Consider the following 22,559-nt stretch of genomic DNA (forward strand, 5'->3'; position numbering starts at 1 on the left):
CCCTCCCTCCCTCCCTCCCTCTCTCCTTCCTTTCCTCCATTCTTCCCTATCCCTCACAGCTCTTTGAGCTTGGAAGCAAGAGCTACGTCACATCTTATGGGAGGCCAGGTTTGAACATTTGGAGGAAATAGTTTGGTTCAAACAGTCAGTGCTAGCCAGCATCTCACAATTGGGATCCTGGTGACAGTTTAGTCTTGTCCTGCTACATTAGTGACCCAGATGAGCTGGTAAGAGACTGCCACCCGCTTCTCAGATGACCCTTTCTTTAGTAGTTCAAAGGTGCCTTGCTCTGTTGTCCAGTCCCAATCATGGAACTCAGGTAGCCAGACTGGGGTCATGCGATTCTTCATTTTACTTTGTGAAGTGTTCTTTTGAAGAAGTTGGGGACATTTGTCTGTGTGTTCCTTCACAGTGCAGGTTCTTGGAGCTGGTTATTTTGGGGATGATAAGATGAGGGAGCCTTGGAAGCCCTGAACAGCATGGATTTCCTCTTGGGAGGAAAGGGAAGCTAGGGGACACATTTGAACCGCGACGGCCCTGAAGCCCCTGGATAGGACACTTAGGCCTTTCCCAGCCATCTCGAAGTGAGCATCTTTGGGTACCGCACGCCCCTACCATGATCCACTGCCTCATCACAAATCCACTGAGCCAGCCAACCTTGTACTAAAGCTTACAGCATGTGAGGATTCATGGGGAGTGGGGCTATAGATGGAGTGCAGGGCTCTGGACACCAGGGAGGGAAACAGAACTTGTTTATTTCAACACACACCAGGCAAGAGGCCTCCCGGAAGTAGGAGAATTTGGGGCTTTGTTTGCTTTGATACAGGGTAGCCCAGGTTGGACTTGAACTAGCTACGCCCAAGATGACCTTGAATGTCAGATCCTTCTGCCACCACCTCCCTAGGGCTGGGCTTTCTGGCATGCCCCACCACACCCCTCAACAGAGGGTTTGGGGAACAATGTCAACTTGGTAGATGTCTCATCTGTGTGTTTAGTGTGGTTTGGGCTTGGAACTGGTCTGCAGAGGCGGAGTGGTGATCCACCCTGAGATAGCACAGCCTGTCCTCGCTGTCCCCCCACACAGTGGATGGGTTCCACTGAGATCTGCGCCGAGCGAGGACCGAAGTACAGTTTCTAGCAGAGTGGGGAGAGCTGGAGGGCATCGTGCGTGCTGGGCTCTCCAAGCCAGGCCACCGGGAACCTGGTGATGAGGGAGCCCTGGCAAACTTGGCAGGATTTTGTTGGGTGATATTGTTGCTTACTGGGCGGGCAGGTGCAGTCAGAGCCAACTAACCGGCATGCCAGAGGAGAAGCTGATGTTAGCGATTAGCCTCAGCTCCTCCTTGGCAGCATTTAGTCACGGACTAACTGGAAACCAAATTCCTCATGTCACCTTCTTCCCGAGAACCTCCTCCTGTACATTCCAGGCCGAGAGCCACCTCCTCGGGACACCCCTCCTGTGCAGTCTCTGTCTCGGTTGCTCTGCTCCATACCACAGACTGAGAATGGGGTCTGAGGTGGAAATAAATCAGAACTAAGGACTTGCAGAGTGTCCATCCATGTGTTGGGCCAAGCTGTGCCTTCTGCGTGTCCAGTGTGTTCTGTGTGGCTTCAAATGAGGTCATCCAGCCTTCCGGCACTTACACGCTTTGAAGGAAAGCATTGTTCTAAAACTGTGAACTGCGATAGCCTCTCAGATGTGTTCCCTGAGTGGGAAATTTAAGTGTGGGTTAAGGGAAGGATGTAACTCCCAGGCGGTCAGTGTGGCAGTTCCGCAGGTCAAAGTGACAGGTTTGCAGGTGGCGTGGACATGTGATTTTTCCAGACAGTTGGAAGGCCCTGAGGGTTCCCAAAGCCTGGGCAGCTGGAAACATGTGACGTCTGTTATCTAAAGGAGAAGAGGCCATGTGACGGGCAGGGTTTCAAAGGGGAAGTCACCATTTTTGGGGGGACATTTTAAAATTTGAGGTCCTTATTAGATGTACGGGAGGGGATGTGGAATAAGCAGTTGCTTGTATGAGTCAGGTGCTTTATTTATTTATTTATTTATTTATTTTTAACACCATTATGTCCATTGCAGGAAGTCACATGTAGAAATACTAAAACTGAATAATTGAGAGGAAAACAGTATTCTGAGAACTAAGCTCATGCTTGCAGAGGCGGAACATGATTTAAGCCTGTTAATAGAACCTAGTTTCTACCCAGGTGAGACCATGTGGGGTATGGAGCGCAAAGAGGGGGGCTTCTCAGACATTTCCCCAGAAACACAGGAACCGAGGGATCAGATGAGTGAAAGGCTGCATGGCTGCGTTAGTATTGCAGCATGTTAGGTCAGGAGTCAGGGTTTAGGGCTGTGTAAGTTTCCGTTACTGGAACACATGGCTGGAGATAACCAGCGTGCAGAGAGAAAGGGCTTAGCTCAGATCTCTTCTGGAGAGGCGGAAGCCTCTCTCTTGTCTTCTTCCTTCCCTTGCCCTTCTCTTTCTCTCTTCTGTCCCTCCCTCCATAACCCCTTACTCTACGCCATTTCCAATACCCACCAAATAAACTCTGTTCCCAAGCTCTCTCTGCTTGGCGTATCTGTCCCTCACCCGCCGTGGCCACGAGCCCTCCACTGCCACCCCCTGTGGGACCAGCCTCGGGTCACCCTGTTTTGTTTATGATAACTGTTTGGTTGGAAGCATCGCCCCAGACCCTGGCATCCACATACCCAGAGTCTGTAATGTTTGGGTTAAGGCCTTGGCATCCATATATCCAAAGAGTCTGGAATGTTCTGGTGGAAGTTTCATCCTAAGCCCCCTCCCCTGGGAGTTGCCTCAGTCCACCCCGAGAAAGCCCGTCAGACAATAACCCCTCCCAGAGATGCTCAAGGCCGGTCCCACAGGGTATTTAAATTGTACCCCGGAGCACAAACACTAGGTTTTCTGCTCTCCCTTCCCTGTCTCCTACATTAAACCTGGGCTTTTTCTAGTTTGGTTTAATTTGGTCTGATTTGGATTACTGTGTCGGGGGAGAGGTTTATTGTGTTGCAGAAACTTTCCCTTAGCAATCTCAAATCGTCATAGGGTCTCTGTGTGTACACAGAGTGTGTGTGTATCTGTGTGAGTGTATATGTCTATGTGTGTGTGTCTCTGTAATTGAGTGTGTGTATCTGTGTGTCTCTGTATGAGTGTGTGTATCTGTGTGTGAGTGTGTATGTCTGTGTGAGTGTGTGCCTCTCTGTGTGTCTGTGTCTCTCTGTGTGTGAATGTATGTGTATCTCTCTGTGTGAGTGTGTGTCTCTGTATGAGTGTGTGTGATTGTATGTCTCTATGTATGAGTATGTGTGTCTATGTGTATATGTGTATGAGTGTGTGTATCTCTGTGTGTGTATGTCTCTATGTATGAGTGTGTGTGTCTTTGTGTATTTGTGTCTGAGTATGTATCTGTGTGTGTGTGTGTGTATGTCTCTGTGTATGAATGTGTGTATCTCTGTGTGTGTATGAGTGTGTATTTGCGCTTCAGCATGGTACAATAGATTGACTTCCCAAAGTCACACTGTGGTCCCTGCTCATGGCGACCTGACCCTCTGTGTCAGACACCATCTCATCCATTCAGTAGCTGTCGCTCCCATCTCACAGGTGCTGTGTTATCGGCAGGGGTTGCGAGTCGCATGGGGGTGCTTGCTGCTCTGAAGGAGTTGGGGTCTTCGTGTTGAACAAGGATGAAATGCAGTTTCCCCGGGGATAAGTTAGAATGAAGGCATCTGTTTACCTGGGTCTCCATGTGTGATCATCCGTGACTTAACCAAAGAGACGTATTCTGAGCAGTTGTCCCTGGGCGGCTTTGTCACTCAGCTAACCTTGCCTGTGCTCACACAAATTAAGACGGCTCGTGATGCCACTTGGCCTTATAATATTTTAGGGATTATCATAGTATAATCCGTTATTGTTCATCAGAAGGTCATGTGTGATATCCGACCATATATAATTTATTACACAGATGATCAAAGATAGTTTCTTATCTCAGTATACCTGTCTGGCAGCAAATGAAACCATGTGTCTCGGCTGGGTTTTCTGAGATTTGGGTAGTGAGAGAGCCTGGGAGGATCCATCTGTGGCATCTTCTAAAGGAAACTTGGAGTCCCTTGAGTTCGTATTTCTTAATTTAATATTACATCCCTCTCTGTAACATTCCTGCATATGCTACAAATGCTGTTCACTGCTCAGTCTCTTTGGTCGTGGTCAGCAGTGTTTCTTTCCTGCTTCCTCCTCTGTCCTCTTCAAGGGGTTGGTTCTTGGGTTTGAACTCAGGTCCTGTACATGCTGAGCAGTTACCTGATAACGTCTCCACACCTGAGCCTTTCTTAGCTAGTCTGTCTTCCCAGAATGTCTTTTCCTGCTGATTCAACACAAAACAACCCCACCACAAACCATCACAAGTCTTTAAGCCTGAAAACATGCTAATGAATTCCACTCGGAAGTACTAACTGGAAAATTCCGGATGTTCTACTGGAAGAAAGGGCTCAGGCCTGTGGAAGGCATTTCAGTTGTGTCTGGGAAGCCCACCTACGTGGAGCCCCGGGTAGGCGGGGTGACAAGTGCTCCCTGGGGAGGGTGGTGAGAAAGAGGTGACCCGATTGGCTTCTCCTTCTCGTGGTGTCACTCAGGATCCCTAGGGTGGACAAGGCGAAGCGTTGGAACGTTCTAGAGACCCAGGTTTACCTTTAGGAGCCCTTGCCTTGTCTGCCACAGTCCTGTGGATCTGTCACTGCTCCCAGTCAAAGCTCTGTGCCTCTGGAGTGTCCTGAGCACTTCACACCTTGCTTCCCAGAGCTGCTGAGGTCTCGGTACTGCTGAAACCCCTTAGCTTCTCTTGGCAATTTTCTTTTCCTTTGCGGGGAAGAGGGTGTACTGAGGATTGATTTTAGGGCCCAGTACACTCTAATACTGGACAACGCCCCCACTCTCTACTGGTGTTTTCTAACTGTATGGTGTGGTCTGTGTAGGAGCTTTCCTCTTCTTCCTCAGTGAGGACTCTGGATTCTTTTGTTGTTCAGTGGTTACAGTGCCTTACCAATCTTCCTGATTTGGACTCCCAATGCTTCCCAGATTTGTCCAGTGGGACCCCTCTGTCTAGCTCTTCTGTTCTTGGCCCTATCTTCATGGTTCCTTGAGCGTCTCCCTATATTGCAGTACAAGAAGGTGCGGTCCACCTAGCACCTTTTCTGCCCCGGTAATCAGCTGTTTTTAAGGTGCCATTGTCTCTATAAGGGAGATGCTATTAAGAAGTGAAGCTCTGGCTATCCGGGCGTCAGAGTGCTCTCATTGATTGGGGGCATCACCACCCCCAGGGTCTCCCAGTGTAAGCATGCATGTGTGCACACACACGTGTGTATGGTGTGAATTAGTACAGATTTGACTTCTCTCTGCCTTCGTATGCTTAAAATCTGGAGGCTGACAAATTGCCCAGAGGTGGGCGACTTCTTCAACACAAAGGTGTAGTTCTGACGATGTCATCCTTCTAACTCTTTCACAGGTGGCTCAACCCCTTGTTTAAAACTGGTCACTCGCGGAGGTTGGAGGAAGATGACATGTTCTCAGTGCTTCCAGAAGATCGCTCCAAGCACCTCGGAGAGGAACTGCAAGGGTAAGGGGTGTGACACAGTAAGAGAAGGTGAGGGAAGGAGAGCCCGGCCTGTGCGGCTTAGGGCTTGCAGTAGGGTTGGCCTTCTCGGGTCCCTTGCTTTTTGCTGCAGACCTTGCTGTGGCTTCCTTCTCCCAACATGGTGCGCTTCCTCTCAGGCTGGCCTGACTTAGTGACCTGGGAATGAAAACCCATGTTGGTAGGCGTGAGGGGAGCCTGCTCCACAGGCTGTCCATGCCTGAGATCTGTCCCTGGATGAGGTTTACATCAGAGTGAGCGCCTGCCTTCTCTGGCTACCAAGGTTGCTGTCGTCCAGCAAAGCTCGGCGGTAACGTGTTCCCTGAGATGTTCCCCCTTGAGGCCCATTTTTCTGGTGCAGCAAAGTCTCCCTCACCCATCATTCTGGGTCCCCCGGGACAATTAGCTGGTGTTTGTGCCGCATCTCAGAATAACCCTGTCATAAACACTCCTCTGTCCTCCTGCCACCTCTCCGTTTTGCGCAATGACCATGCACACCATTCTTGACTCAGCTTCTGTCTTTTTGCAGGTACTGGGATAAAGAAGTCCTGAGAGCCAAGAAGGACGCACGGAAGCCTTCCTTAACCAAGGCGATCATAAAGTGTTACTGGAAATCTTACCTGGTTTTGGGAATTTTTACGTTAATTGAGGTAAATGTTTGCTCTAACCTGGCCCCTGTTTCTGAGTGGGTGGACCAGGAGGAGACACACTCACTGTTGATCTTCATGGATGGCAGTGGGAACCAGCAGGGAGGAGAGGCCAGATGAACTTTGGAGTGTGTTGAGCTCAGAGAAGAAGAATAATGAATTCCGTTAGTTGTGTCTTTGGAGTGGGCCATGATGCTTAAGTGGCTGACGCTGATGGATGTTACTGTTTTTTTCTGACAACTCAGCAGTTAGGAGCATTCACTGCTCTCGCAGAGGTCTGGGGTTCAGTTCCCAGCACCCACATAGTGGTTCAGAACCACTCCCCAGTCTAGTCCAGCGGGATCCTGTACCATTTTCTCACTTCCCTGGGCTCCACCCTGCGCTCAGTGCACATACACCGCACTTAGGGACACACACATCCACACAAAATAAACACATTTTCACAAGGCCTAAGGTCCAGTGTCACCAGAAGCCACAGTGCCCTATGGTGCATATTGCATGCCGGCGTTCTGCAGTGTGGGAGATCCAGAGACATCTTTGATCATGCTTGAGGAGACATGTCCTGTGGTTTGGAGGAAGTGCTCTTGGGCCGAAGCCCGGAATAACCGGTGCCCAACAAGTCATTGTTAACCTCCCCGTGCCAAATCCGATAAATGCTTCCCCGAGAAGGGTACTGCCAACTTTCCCCTCCCAGGTAAATAAGACTTGGTGCCATGTGCCCGGGCACCTAGAGCTGTACCCACTCTGGACCATGGTCCAGCTTGAACTCTAGTGGCCTTCTGTGCTGGTCACTCTAGTTGGCTGGTCTTGCCTCGGAAGAGATTGCTGGTCTAAAGTTGAGTTTTGGTAGCCTGGCATACAGAGTGGAAACCAGTGGTCGAATGCGCTGATCAGCCGAAGGTGGAAAGCTGAGAGACCCTTCAGGGTTGTCCAGAAAGATCAGGGCCTGTGCTGGTCAGTAGCTTGCTGGAGGGGGATCCTGAAAATTTGGCTGCGTGGCTTGTCCCTTTGTGTTTTTATTTATGTATATGTGTGTTTATGCCACTTGTATTGGGATGTCTGACGAGGCCAGAAGAAGAGGTCTGATCCCTTAGAGGTGGAGGTTCAAGGCCGTTGTGAGCCTCCACCTCCTGACCTGAGTGCTGGCAGTTCAGAAATAAAAAAAGGTTCTTAAAAAAAATGCTGCCACCAGAAACCATGTATGAATCCTTTATCCATGATGTTAATTTTATTCCTTTTAGGACTTCGGTGAGGTGGGAGGTATTCTTATTATCAACAGCTCCCCAAGTGCTGAGTTCTCAGTATCCTGTACCCAGGGCCACCCTAAAACATAGATGACAGCTAGCTGAGTTTCTGTTTCAGCCACTCTGAGAGGAGCCCAAACCTTCTAGACTGGGGCTGGTCTAAGGTCATGAACTTTGCCCCGAAACTCCTCAAGTCTGTTGTTTGACCTTAGCCTAGGGAGGCTGGAGCCCGGAGGGCCTTAGAGGAGTGGTGGCACCTGCGTTTGTCCAGTGTCTCCTGGGGCCGGAAAGTCCCATGCAGTCCTGGACAGGGGCTGTCACTGGCGGGTCAGTGTGTCCAGTGTGTCCAGATGGACCTGAAGTCCTGCAGCAGAAGTTGGGCTGCCTCTGGGTGGCTCCGCTTTCCCTGCCGTGACCCCTGCTGTGATAATTAAGCAGCCCTTTCAACGCAGTCACATCTGGGGAGCTACGAGTCTTTTGTGTTCAGCTGGGAAAATGATGTTTGGGATTTCTTCTTCTTCTTCTTCTTCTTCTTCTTCTTCTTCTTCTTCTTCTTCTTCTTCTTCTTCTTCTTCTTCTTCTTCTTCTTCTTCTCCCTCTCCCTCTCCCTCTCCCTCTCCCTCTCCCTCTCCCTCTCCCCCTCCCCCTCCTCCTCCTCCTCCTCCTCCTCCTCCTCCTTCTTCTCCTCCTCCTTTGCCTCCTCCTCCTTTGTCTCCTCCTCCTCTTCTTTCTTTTCAGTCAGCCAAAAAGAAGCATGTATTCTAACACAAATACTTTTATTTTTCACGGACTGGTCCATTGATGCTGATAATCTGCAGAAGTCAGAAATAATTTCTTTTCTTTTTTCTTTTTTTGAAACAGTTTTTTCCCCCCTCTCTTTTCTCTGTGTAACAGTTCTAACTGTCCTGGAACTAGGTCTTGTAGACTAGGCTGACCGCGAACTCCCAGAGATCCTCCTGCCTCTGCCTCCCGAGGGCTGGGATTAAAGGCCTGTGCCACCACTGTCCAGCTCAGAAGTAATTTCTTATGAGGAAGCTAATAAGGATCCAGCCGCATTTCAAAGTTCGTGGCCCGATGGGTGTGGTTGCACCTGCCCGTTACTCAAATAGGTGAGAGTTGGAGCAAGAGGAAGAGAGTTCAGGTCAGCTGGGCTACTGAAACCCTGTCTCAAAAAAAGCAAGAAGAAATCGCCTTCAGGTGATGCTTATGACTTTGTATGTGTTCCTTTACTCGCGGCTGTGATCGAATACTTGACAAAATCTAAGGAAGGAAGTGCTCGCTGCGGCTGGCAGTCTGAGGGAGAGCCCATCTGAGCCCATCACGGTGGGACAGCACGTTGGCGGCCCCGGAGTCAGGAAGCAGCATGATGAGGGCCAGTGCTCTCTCTGCCCTTCCCCTTACTCAGCCCAGGTCCCCAGTCCATCGAATGCTGTCACCCACATTCAGGACGGGTCTTCCCACCTCAGTGGATCAAGTCTAGAGATCCCTCATCTCCCCGGTAATTCTGTAAGCGGTAGGGTTGACAGTCACTCCCAACTCTCACAGGCTTCCATCCTTGCGGCTCACTCCCGAGCCAGGAGAACGAGCATTAGTTTCATAGTTTATGGACTGGTTTCTCGTTTTTTTTGGGATCTCGTCTCTGTGGTGTTCATTGGTTTCTGAGTTTTGTCTGCAGAAGGATGAGCTCAGTGAGGCATTTTGTGCAAAACATATATTTCTTTAGTGACTCAAAAGCACACGGTACTCCTTTGGGAACACAACACCCGCGTTGACCCCTAATCTGTGTGTCCCACCCGCACCAGCAAGACCTTCCCCGGGTGGAGAGGCAGCGAGATGCTAGTCTCAGGAGAAGTCTTGCTTGTATTTCTAAGTAGGCCCCACCTTGTCTGGTGCGAACTGAGAATTGATGGTGACATTCGAGAAACAAGTAGGAGAGGGTTTATGCAGACACGCTCCTGCAGGCCAGTGAAAGCCAGCTCTGAGCAGACAGTGAGTTCCCAGCATGTCTGTCCCCTGGGTGCACCTCCAGGGAAATGCCATGGGGACAGAAATGTGTTTCCACCTATCTGGAGCCTTTGCAGGCAAGAGCACTGTGGGGAGAGTCTGCACAGACCTCCCCCTCACGTCACTCCAGGCCTGAGTTTTGAGGTGTGACGTTTCTTGGTTGTGGGAGAACGAAGCTGGGGACATCAAGGGAGCCTTTGCGGACTCTCCTGCTTGTACCTGTCATAGGCAAGGCATGGTAGGGGTTGGCTAAGTCTTGTTCTCTTGACCTTTGGCAAGAAGGGCAATGATAGACCGCCAGCTTCACCTGCCGACTTGGCCTTTGGCCAAGACTTTTTAGAGTTTACTTTTATTTTATTTGTGTGAGTGTTTTGTGTGTGCATGTGCGCGCATGCGGTGTGTGTGTGTGTGTGTGTGTGTGTGTGTATCCGTTTATGTGCCCACACACATGTAGTGCCCACAGAGGCCAGAAGGCGGCATTGGATCCTGGAGATAGTGTTGGGGACTGTTAAAAATGTGGGCAGCCTTTTACTTGACTGTCTGTGCTACAGGTAGAGGCTGTAGGGGCTCATGGAGGCTGCTGTTTGAGGTAACCCAGGGTCAGAAGTCAACAATCTGTGCATTTACTCATGGCTGATCCCCGGGAGGTACCCTGACCCTTTGCACTTCCAGTTCTTTCTTCTGAGTGCCCCTCACCATCAGCTCATCTGAGGAGGCCAAGTGGGTACCAAGGGGAAGATGGCGCAGGCCGGGACGGGTGGAGCTAACCTTGAATGAAGCCGGCGTGGTTGGTCGTGTTTGCACTGTGGGCTCTTGTGCAGTCTGCATCAGCGTACTGACGTTCACAGTGATGGCCCTGAGTGAGAAACAAGGGAAATGCTTATAAATGTTTCCATTAAAAAGTCAGAGGACCATTTGCTTCCCTGGGAGAAGATCGTATTTGTAATGGTTGGGAATAAATATCAGCAGCTAAAACACTGTCCTCAAGTGGGGTTCTTCATGCAGCTTCCAGGGAAACTCGACTTTCATAAACAACTCCGTTCGAGTCACTTACCCTGCCGTGGCTGTCTGTAAGCCGCGGGGTTCCAGAACCATCTGTGCACGCTAATGTCCTAGCCACCAGCCATTGCGCTTGTTCATGCCTTTTAATCTAACTTAGTTTTAAAGCGTTTCGTGCAGAGGACTGAACCCCAGAGCTCTGAGCGTGCCAGGCTCTTCCCGTGGCCTAAGGAAAGCAGTCAGAGCTCACACCCACTGTGGGATCGTCTGGTCAACTCCGGGATGCTTCTGAGGGAGACAGGGCAGATCCCTCAGTTGTAGATGGAGGCTCAGAAGAGGTTATAATACATGGCACACGTGGGACTAGCAAGCGACAGACCTGGCTTTTAAAGAAAGATGTGTGATTTTTTTTTTAGATGTTCTGTTCCCCTCTCCCGCACTCTCCTGTGCGGACTCCTTGTGGGGGACGATAGGAAGAGGAAAATTTGTTAGTCCTCCTCTCTGTGGTAATTCTTGCTCAGCTGCTTGCCATCTAGGGCCAAGCTTGGGGGAACATTTTCTTTCATAGACTCTTAAAGACATTCTAGAAACACCAAACTCGACCAGAAGCAGGAGCCCCTGTCTGCCTGTAAGCCCCACTTGAGTATAATCTGTCCACTCATGTCGAGGCGCGAGTCATGCAGAGCCCGGCTCACTCCACTGTCCCCGTGTATCACACCATTTATCTAGGAAATGTTTCTGTCTGTACCTTTAACAGTTGGGCTTTCTGCTACAGGATTACCGTGCCGTTGTTCACAGACACATTAACTACAGCTTTAATATCATCAGCGTGTCTTGCCAGGGCTCATTTCCCTCTCTTGTTTTTTTTTTTTTTTTTTTTAAAGCCTACATTTTATCGATTAATTTGATTACTGTGTGGGTAACTAGGGTGTTTGGTCTGAATTGTTCTTCCGGCCTCACCATCTTGAATAGTTGAGATGATCAGTAGTGTATCTGGCATCCAGTCATTCATCCATCCATCCATCCATTTATCCATCCATCCATTTATCCATCCACCCATCCATCATCCATCCATCCACCCATCCATCCATCCATCCATCCATTTATCCATCCATCTGCCCATCCATCCATCCATCCATCATCCATCCATCCATCCATCCATCCATCCATCCATCCATTTATCCATCCATCCACCCATCCACCTATCCATCCATCCATCCATCCATCCATCCATCCATCCATCCATCCACCCACATATCATTTCTTATAATTATGTATAATGCACATGCCTGAATGTGGGTTTGTGCATGAGTACAGGGTCAACAGACATCAGGAGAGGGCGTAGGAGTTATAGATGGCTGTGAACCTCCCGGCTTGGGTGTTGGACTTGAACGCAGACCTACTGCAAGTGTAGTATGTGCTCTTAACTGGCAGTTCTGCTGCACTGTTTTCCCTATGCTTTGGACTTTGGTCCAGTGAGATGCATCCCGTTGACTTAGATGGCTTTGGGTTTTTTTCTGTCTGCCCGTCTGTCCTTCCCTCTCCAGTTACCTTTGCGGTCAGTATTTTTGTGATTGAAAACACCGAACTGCTTGTTGAGCAGAGGTTCCCACAGTCTGGGTTGGTGTGATGGCGTTCCCCTCCTGAGTCGCCGGATGTGTTCTCTTGGCAGCAGGAGCTATTGATAAGCTCCTCCCCACTTTGCAGTGCCCTCTGCCATCACTTCGAGGACCCTAGCGTGTGCTTGCTGGTTTCCCCCGTGTGATGTCGGGGATGCTTGTGGTTAAGGGGAGATGGCTGCAACATGGTGATGTGGCCGTTATTTCCCCCCTTGTTTGTTAGCTGTGACCTCCCCACAACGTCTAGGTCTGCTCTGCTTAGTCTTTTGGTTACCCTGAGGTGTAGTATGTGTAGAAAACTCAAGAGAGTGTCTTACTTCTTTTCTTCTACAATTAGTTTTCAAACTGTTGAGTGGCCCTTTGGCCTTCCCTACTGGGGCTAAGGAGCTTTTTGTTGGCCCAGGAAAGAGATAATCTTTAAAGAAGGCTGCTCTTGTCTTCTCTGCTGTTTCCACGCTCCTTTATGAGGTGATTGTATTTTAGTTAAGCCCTTTTAAATATTTGTGCGTGTGTGTGTGTGTGTGTGTGTGTGTGTGTGTGTAGGTCAAAGAACAACTGCGTCACTTCTCTCCTTCCACTGTGGGCTCCAGGGATCAAACTCAGGTCACCGTGCTTGCGTGGCAAGCGCTGCTACCCAGTGAGCCGTCTCGATGGCTGGAAGTCACTTTAAAAGCCAGTTATGAATCATCTTTCCCTTTGAACACAGCGTTTCCCGAGCTGACTTTCCCCTGCTGTGTTCTGCCGGAGTGCTTTTGTTTAGTGGTTTGAAGCCTACGTCTAGGTTCTGGGTTCTTGCGTACTCTTCCATACAGCTCTTGCTGTATAGAAGCATTCCAGACTGACACCAAAGAAGGACCTGCAATTTCCACACCACGTTTCTACCATGCGCTAAGACCAGACACTGGGATGGGGCAAGACAAACAGTAGTGATGTTCCCCTGGGACTGGTTTCTGCCTTCAGAGTCCTCCTTTGGTAGGGGAGCTCAGGCCCCACACACTTTGTGGAGTCCGAATCTGGGCCTCCGTGGATGCAACATACCACAAATGCTTGCCCCTTCTCTGTGGTCTCACGGTGCAGTTCAGGGTGGAAGATCCCAATTCCTGCATCTCTGAGATCTTGGTAGTGATGCGTTCCCCAGATCCGCTGCGTACCTCACCGTCTCTGGTCTCCCTCCACTAACTCTTGTCTCCTGTCCGCCCTTTCTGCAGTCCATTGCCTGCTGCTTCCCCCACAGCTCACTGCTGCTCGTGGGTTTTACTTCAGCATCATTTTCTCTCACAGTTTTCTCGCTTCCTCTGCTTTGCTTCCATCACACAGATCAGGGACTGTGAAACCAGGCAGGAAGAGTCTCGGGTCCTCAGGGAGCGTGAAAGGGGCCCCAGGCCCAGTGGGGACAATGCCCCATCAAACTCTGTAGTAAGTTACTCTGCAAAGTACAGTGGTGGAGACCGAGTACCAAATCTCCACTGGGAGGTAGCTGCCTTCAGGGGCTCAGAGGTTCAGGTGCCAGAGTGTCTAGCCCCAGACCTGGTGCCACTGTGTCTCATAGCTGTGCCTAAGTCCCAAGACAAAAATGTAAACTTACCTAAAACATTCACTTTTTGTAGGTGTGATTCTATCTTCTGTCTCAGTGAGGGTGGGAGGACTGGGAAGTGCGACTGTGTGGGTCTAACTGAACTTTGTAAGTGGCAGTGTGGGCCGGAGTCAGAACTTTGGCTGTTGCGGCCTTGAGGGATCTCCTTGCCCTCCGGTAGTACCGTGAGATTGGCCATTTTTGGGGAGAACAAAGGGCGGGGAACTTCTTTGGTAGGGCACAGAATGGATCTAAGATGAAGGTACGACTATTTTTGACACAGGCCAGCTGCAAACTATTTTCCTGCCTCCACCTCTGAATTCTGGGATTATAAGCATGTTATCAATACATACCCGGCTACATTTTCACCTTCCCTTCTAGGTTCCCAGAAAGCTTAATTCGGTTCAGTTAAAAGCGTGAGAATAGGCTTTTTTTTTTTTTTTTTTTTTTTTTTTTGATACAGGGTTTCTCTGAGGGTTTCTCTGTGGTTTTGGAGCCTGTCCTGGAACTAGCTCTTATAGACCAGGCTGGTCTTGAACTCACAGAGATCCGCCTGCCTCTGCCTCCCAAGTGCTGGGATTAAAGGTGTGCGCCACCACCGCCCGGCGAGAATAGGCATTTTTGTAGTTGTTTCATTGTTTCTTCCTAGGTGAGGGTTGGGGATAGGAAGGATAGGTCCATGGGAGGAGGTATTGACCGCAAGCTGTTACTCATTAAGAGGCATAAAGGGATTATTAGCTGTGGAACACACAGCTTGGGCATGGAGACCTGCCTTCCCTTCGTTACCTCTTTTGTTGTATTTGCCAAGTCTTCCATTCCATGGCTCGCTTGCTCGCTCGCTCCCTGTCAGGAGAATTGTGAGGAAGTGACAAAGACTTCATGACTTCGTCCAGAGTATCAGGCAAATTGGGGTGGTATGAGTTGCCCCTGGGCTCCTAGGTGCAGGGCCCAGGTTAGTGTGCTGTTGACCCAGCTGTCCCGGCTTGTCCTAGGGTCTAGGTCCCCCATATGAACAACATGGTGCCCTCAATTCTCAGGGAAACGCAAGGGTCATCTTAGGAAATGTGCAGCCATTGTGATCGTGGGGTCAGGTGCTCTTGAATTAATTCTCTGTCCTTCTTCCAAGATGTTACTGGGGACGGAAGTGACAGGGAGCCTCTGAGTTCATGGAGTCTGAGGGCCTTGATCGTATGCGTTCGTTGAGTAGCATGTCCTTCTGTATAATACTCAGAACGTCCATGACCTCGTGGAAGGCAGTGTAGTTGTGTGTGTGTGTGTGTGTGTGTGTGTGTGTGCGTGCATGTGCGTGCGTACAGAGTGGGAGGTTAGATTTGGGGTCACAGCCCGTTTGAGAGACCGAGGCATCTCCTGCAAATGTCCTGACTGGGGATCAGTGGTTGGGAAGATGTTTCTGTTATTCTCCTTCTCGTTCCCTGTCCCTTCTCATGGACAGAAAATAGTCATGCGAAGCAAACTCTCAGGTGTTTGCATGTCTGTGTTATCTGAAAGGAAAAGCTGCTCAGAGTCAAGTGTCTGAAAGATTTCCAAGCCTGCCTTTTTGTCCTTGAGGAGGAAGTGGTGTGGGCCCCCGTGTTTACTTTTGGTGACTTTGATTTGCAGGGAGTGTTTGGTTTTCTCTCATGGGGGAGGGGTCCGTGAAGGGGTGTGAGCGGCCTGTGAGTCAGGGAACTGTTGTATAATGAGGGCTCCAGTTCTTCCTTGCTGGTCAGAAGATGGCTTTCCCCAGAGCCTCTCACGTCATTGGTATTGGCTTTTGGTTTTTGTCTCGGAGAATAGATGCTTATTAATCTTGATTTATAATCAGTGCCTGGTGCTGTAACGCTGGTAGAAAACGGTTTGCGCCATGTTTAGTTTTCAATCCTAGACTGCCTCAGCAAAGGTGGCAGTAACCCTGGGCACACCTCAGTGTCTAGGGGATAGAGACATATTACACAGTCTCCCTGGGGACTGTGCAGACTGCGGCTTTTCCACATGCCCAGCAGAATCTGGGATGCACGGATTTGCAGAGCCTGCGCTGAGGAAGATTGGAACATTCTCTTTTTGGTCCTGGGTTTTCACAAATGTCCTTGCTGAGAAGGCTGGAACAGAAGGAGGTAGCATGCGTATGTCTTTTGTGAATGGACCACACTGTCACTTCCTGTTAGGCTGGGTGGGGCATTGAGAGGCCATAGGAAGCAAGGCAGACCAAGAGCTGGCATGTGTGTATTTAATCAGATTTCTAGCCTTTTCCTCCTCGGCCACTAATTTTTTTTCCTTACTCATTTTCAGCCAGGATTTATTTGTCAGCCTGCCAGGTGTCTTTTAAAGTTGATTCTAGCATGCATTGCGCATCTGCCTGGACCAATCCCAGTGTATTAACATGTATCTGTCTTTGAGCCTGTGGCTCTGAGTTCAGGTTAGAATACTGGTTTGCTGTAGTAATGACGGCAGCAGTTTTCTCTGCCTTAGGTCAGGGGCGAGGGGCATGTGGAAGTAAAGTTGTGTTGAGAAAAATTGGTGGTTTATATTTCTAATGAATGCCCTTTTTTTTTCTTTTTTAGGAGACCACCAGAGTAGTCCAGCCCGTACTTTTAGGGAAATTCATTGAGTATTTTGAGAACTATGATCCCAGCGACTCCGTGGCTCTGCATACAGCTTACGGCTACGCCGCGATCCTGTCTGCGTGCACGCTCCTCCTGGCTGTGTTGCACCACCTGTACTTTTACCACGTGCAGTGCGCCGGGATGAAGCTGAGAGTTGCCATGTGCCACATGATTTACCAGAAGGTAAGTGACGGTGACTTGGCCAAAGATGGGCTTCGCCTGAAGCCTCAGAAGGAAGACTTCTGTAAATTAGGTTTATGTAAATAACCTGGGTGTTGTGGCACGGAAGCTGAAGCAGGAAGGTCACAAGTTCAAGACCCTCTCAGACTGACTAGACCCAGTCATAAAACATTTTAAACCACACTAGAGAAGCTTGCTCTTTGGATTGGGCTATAAAAATTATTATAATTATCATCATTTTCACCACTATTTTTAATTCTGCAAACTTTCCCAATAGAACATGGAAGCCTCCTCTTGCTATCAGATGGTGGTTACTTATAATACCAGACGAGATATTGAATTTATGGTGAATCTAGGTAAAAGATAAATACAGAATTGATTTTCAGTGTTTTCATAGATAAATCTCATAGCTGTATTTATGAAATGTTCTTTTTTGGTGCTGTTTAATAAATTATTCACTGATATAAAAATTGTCAGGGAAATGGGGTTCTCAGTATTAAACCCAGGAGAGAAGAGTCTCTGAGAAAGGAAGGTTTGTTTTTACACCAGTTGTTTAACTAACTACGTTAATTTTGTGAAGGTAAAGAGAAATGTAAGCCAAACCCATATTAAATACAGGGCATATTATAGTTGTGTGTCTTGGTATAACACATTTATCTTAAACTTAAGAAAAAGTATTTTTGGAGAAAACTTTAGTTTCCTTGTTGCTTGTCGCTCTGATTTTTGAATGTGTTTTATCTTGCTTCTGCTGAAGTTTAATGATGGGACCTGGTGTGATGTGCTCAGTTCCTTTTGTGTTGGGAAATGCCACATTCTTCCTGGTTTGCCCTGACTAACAGTTAGGAAGCATGCCACTGGGAAACAGCAGCCGCCAGCAGGGGGTGTCAGGGTCTGGAGGACCCTCTCAGCGCCACGTGCTGGGGGGTGTCAGGGTCTGGAGGACCCTCTCAGCGCCACGTGCTGATCTACCATGCTCTCTTGCTTTCCTGTTTTACATTAAACAAAGGAAGACATTTTTATATTATGTATTTTATTTTCTCTGCATGCATCTACACACACAGACACACACACAGACACACATACAGATACACACACAGAGACACATAGACACATACACACACAGATACTCAGAGACACACAGATAAACACACAGACACACACATATACAGACAGACACACACACAGACAGTGCATATACACAGACACAGACAGACACACACAGACACACACGTAGGCACAGACCACACACAGACACAGACAGACAGACACACAGACACATACCCGCGCGTGTAATCTGCATCGCACCTCATTCCTGAAGACCCAGGCACTCTGCAGGAGCAATGCGTGTTCTTCATTGCTGAGACATCTCTCCGACTGCTTCATCTTTCAGGGTTGAGTTGCTGCTGGGAGATGACATCAAATGGTGGAAATTGCCCCATCGTTTACCTTTTTGATGCTCTATCTGGAACTTGCATGGGTTCTCTCCAGCAAATACAAAGTACCTCTCACATCTCTTCCTTTGAGCAGTTTATTAATCTTGGGATTTTGTGGCTTGTGGCGGCCTGGCGTCTTAGGATCTATTTTAGGCTCTTGCATATACAGTGTTTTCTTTGTCTGTGATGTGGAAATGGTAGTCATGTCTGTGGGGTGCAGTCAAGGGGTCTTCATCATCACCATCGTCACCGTCATCACGTCTGTGGCATCCTCGTCTGTCATGCAGGAGAACATGGAAATTTCTCTTCAGATTGTCTAGGTTTTAATCCTCCTAGCTGCCGCTCAGTTCTCTCAGTACCTGGGAATTCTCATTCCCACTGTGCTGTGGACACCACAATCACACCAGTCAGGTGTGAGGTGCCCGCTCAGGTAACCAGAGCTCTTGCGCAGGTGACTCCACCTGTCTTTCCTCCGATTTCCTCTGCTAACACTTGGAACTGGCCTTTGGGGAATCCGATCCAAGCTTGGTAGATTGGCTTACCTGCCCGTAAGTAAACGACTCCCGAAGGTATTAATTTGTTGGTGTGGTTATCCCAGAAGTATCTCTGTGAAGCCCAGAGATTCAGCCTGAAACTCTAGGAGCGTGGGAAAGATGAATTTCCTCTGGCCTGCCTTGTGCTGGAGGCGTGCCTGAGCTGAAGCCATAGGCTGCTTCAGCTCATGAGCCTGCTCTGTGGGGCTGAAGCTGCCTGCGGTGAGCGGCTGGAAGGCCCTTCTGCGGATGTTTGCGGCACATGCCCAGGCCCCATTGTCAGTTTGTAGTCCCAGGAGAAATCAGTTTGGGCGGTATAAATGGAGCAACCATCGAACTCATCGCTGTGGTTTGGTACTGATTGACCTTATGGGATGGATCTTCTATAAAAAAGGTGTTGGTCTGGAGAGATGCCTTGGTGGATGAAGTGTTTGATATGCAAGCAAGAGGAACAAAATTTAGATCCCCAGACCCCATATAAAGGCCAGGTAGCATGGAAGCCTGGCTTGTGTGTAATCTTAGCACTTAGGAAACGGAGACAGGAGAATTCTTGGCAAGTTTGCTAGTTAGACCTGTCAGATTGGTAGCTTTTGGGTTCACCAAGAGACCGTGACTTAGCAAATAAAGCGGAGAAATTCATGAGGAGCCTGGGGTCACCCTCGCTGGTCTCCACATGTGTGTGCTTAGGCATCACACACACACACACACACGATGAGATGACTTGTCACTTATTGACTGTCACAGCTTTAATAAAGTTGCACTAGCGTTGAAACTCTGCACTTGCTCACTTGGGGAGTGAGTCTCTGCCACCTCCACCGAGAGACCAGTGTCCTTTCTTTACTAGTTGGCTGGGATGCAGAAGAAGGTGACTTGTCCAGCTTCAGGTGTCCTGGGGTTGGTTCTTTGGCGTCAGTGTGAGAGGAGGGCCATGTTGAATGAAGATGGCTGCACTAATCAAAGTGCGAATGAGCAGAAGGCAGCTAGAGCCCTCCTTCCCTAGTGCCTTGTAGGTATGGGTCGGTCTCTCTCTCTGTCTCTCTCTGTCTGTCTCTCTCTGTCTGTCTCTCTCTGTCTCTCTCCCTCTGTCTCTCTCTGTCTCTCTCTCTGTCTATCTGTCTCTCTGTCTCTGTCTGTCTCTCTGTCTCTGTCTCTGTCTCTGTCTCTGTCTCTGTCTCTCTCTCTCTCTCTCTCTCTCTGTCTGTCTGATCTCGGCTCAGGGTCTTTATGGGATTTAACTTAGCAAAGAACTGCAAGTCCACACTTTGAACATCCAGGATGATGGCCTCAACACTGACGTTCTGTGTTCTCATTATAAAATACACAAGGCACAGAAAGTTTCTCTTCTCAGATCTCTGGCCCAGTATGTGGGTGGGTTTCCCGACTTTGCGTCCAGTTTGCAGAACCAGGGCCAGTTCCCTGTTGGGACTGATTTCTGAGGAACTGGCTTTGAGAGGTGGATTTGCTCTGAATACCAAGCCAAGCTAAGGCTGTTGATTGCGGAATTTGTTGCTCCTAGTAGCAGACTTCCTCACAGCAGGATCTGCTCTGCATAGAACTGTTGGTCCTCACTGACTTTAGAGTTCCATAAGGAAGGATGGTGGGAGGGAGCTTGTTCTCTGCTCCAGCTAAGGTGTTAGCTTCAGCGTCCCCTTGTAGGCCATCAAGCTCTGTCTAAGGTGTTAACTCTGCAGACGCTTCCGCTTCCAGATGTATTTAATGGTGCCGGTGCGGATTGAAAATGTGGTAGTGGGCCTGCTCAGGGGACCGGAAGAGGCGATTGGCTGAGGTAGTGGGCCTGCTCAGGGAACTGGAAAAGGCGATTGGCTGAGGTAGTGGGCCTGCTCAGGGGACCGGAAATGGCGATTGGCTGAGGTAGTGGGCCTGCTCAGGGGACCGGAAAAGGCGATTGGCTGAGGTAGTGGGCCTGCTCAGGGGACCGGAAGAGGTGATTGGCTGAAGTAGTGGGCCTGCTCAGGGAACTGGGAAAAGGCAATTGACTGAAGTTATATTCATTATTCTCAGATCAGAGTTAATTTTGTTTTTATTTTTACAATAATTGTAGTTCAGTGTGGACTACACCGCCTTATATTTAGACAGCATGGAACTGCCAATCTTCAGGTACTTTGGCCTTCCCAAAGCTAGGCGTGGCATGTGGTTTGACCCGATGTTTTGTCTGTTGGTCTGCAATTAGACCTTCTTTCTGAGGTTGTGTAGGGAGGACCTTGAGGTACTGTCAGAGGGAATCCATGCGGTGTTTATCGTAAGTGGTACCTCGGCCAGACTTGCTGTTCTCACGGTATTAACATTTGGCAGAACGAGCTGGAGCTTTGTGCTAGTTTAATATTTTTCTTCTAAATCATTTATTATTTTATTTCTAATATGAACTTTCATTTGATGTGGGTGTTTTATGGGGCAAACTGTCAGTCTTCCAACCTACTAAGAAAGAGCTAATTTCTGTGGTTGGACACCCAAATCAGCAAGGTGCGGAGTCATTTTTTCAAATGGAGATTGCTGCATTGTGTCGTCGGGTAACTCAGTGGTCCTGTGAGGTGTCTTGTGTCCCGGGAGAGGGTACTGCAGGTAGTTCAGTGGTCCTGCGAGGTGTCTTGTGTCCCGGGAGAGGGTACTGCATGTAGTTCAGTGGTCCCTCCTGCTGGGTATTGGATTCTTGTGGGGGGATCTTTAAGCCTACCCTGATGCTGTCTCCTACCTGTAGAGGTTCTCGTTTAATTGCTAAAGGGGGCGTTTTTAAATCACCCAGATAATACTCGTAAGCCTTGCATAAACGTTCATCTTAACTTTCCAGCGCACGGTGGTGGTAGCCTGTGCTTACAGGTGTATCCTCCTCAGCTGTCGATGGCACCACGGGATTGCAGGCGCACACATCAGTCATGCCGTTCATCACCCTGGAGGGGGTGTCTCTGATGGGCTGCTCCTCCATGGAGGAGTGTCTCAGAGTTGGACTGGGTACCAACGCTGTGGCAGGACAGTAGAATGGAGATTGGGATCCTGGGACTTCAAGAACCATCAGACAGGGGTTCAGTCTTGATTTTGCCCTTTTTTCAAGATGCAAAGTTTTAGACAGGGAAATATGTTAATTTCTTACAGCCTCTGTTTCCTGCTTTTTAAAATGCCATAAAAGAGACCTGTTTCATGGAGGTGTCCCTGGGATAAAATAACTCAGGTAAAGCACTTGGTGTGGAATAACCGTCTCATAGCCAAGCTCTGTGTAGGGTTCTTAAACCTATATCCAAGGCTCTGTTTGGAGCGGTGTACGTGAAGCTCAGTTGTCCTGTGTCTAGTTTTCCTCAGGTGACAGGCTCTGAGCCCCAGTGTCCTCGTTTGTAAAATGAGAATAGTATTAGTTCCCACCTCACGCTTCTGTGGTAAGGACCCTTGGGTCTGTCTGTGTAGTACGGACTCTGACATATGGTGAGTGTTCCCACATTCCTGGTACCAGGGCACTCAGTCACGGGAGGTTTGAAGACGCACAGTCAGGCAGATGTTGGCAAGGGTGCGAAGTGGCTCTCTCATCCCAGCCCCAGATCACCGTTAATCAAACTGTAGTCATCTCTAAAGACTCATTTAGCTCTGCGGCGGTTGAATAGATGGATTTATGCCGTGGACCTTTGGACTCTCCGCTCTGCAGAATGCTTTTGAGGTTTTTTTCCAAGCTGTCGTATATGTTGGTTGTTATTGATTTACTGATTATTTTGTGAGAAAAGATCTCTTTGTAGCCCATGCTAGCTTCCAACCCAAGGTGACCTGTTGAAATAGGAGCGGCGGGGCTGCGTCCCCAACACCCCAGCCGCTTTGCTAGCTTATGCCCGAAATAACAACACACAAACTGTATTCATTTAAAGAACTGCTTGGCCCATACTCTAGCCCTTACAGGCCAATTCTCGCACCTGGACTAGCCCATTTCTAATGGTGTGTGTAAGCACCCCAAGGTGCGCTTACCGGGAAGATTCTAGCCTAAGTCCATCATGGGTTGCAGCTGCCTGGGAGAGCAGAGCATGGCGTCTCCGGTCCCTCTGGAAGCAGAGCAGAGTCTGACCTCACTTCCTCTTCCGCCCAGAAT

General features: G+C 49.1%; 1 protein-coding gene across 4 annotated transcripts in view; it reads left to right on the top strand.

Annotated features, from left to right (window-relative positions):
- Abcc4 (ATP binding cassette subfamily C member 4 (PEL blood group)) overlaps positions 1-22,559 on the top strand; it is a 205,409-nt gene that overhangs the window by 32,331 nt on the left and 150,519 nt on the right. For all 4 annotated transcript variants that reach the window (XM_050150376.1, XM_050150377.1, XM_050150378.1 and 1 more), the window contains exons 2-4: positions 5,518-5,628; positions 6,173-6,293; positions 16,291-16,515. In XM_050150376.1, the coding sequence (XP_050006333.1) occupies positions 5,518-5,628; positions 6,173-6,293; positions 16,291-16,515 (457 nt within the window). The remainder of the gene's footprint in view (positions 1-5,517; positions 5,629-6,172; positions 6,294-16,290; positions 16,516-22,559) is intronic.

This window comes from Alexandromys fortis, unplaced genomic scaffold, assembly GCF_014885135.2.
Source record: "Alexandromys fortis isolate MF-2015 unplaced genomic scaffold, M_Fortis_MF-2015_v1.1 scaffold_66, whole genome shotgun sequence".
NCBI classification, from domain to species: Eukaryota; Metazoa; Chordata; class Mammalia; order Rodentia; family Cricetidae; genus Alexandromys; species Alexandromys fortis.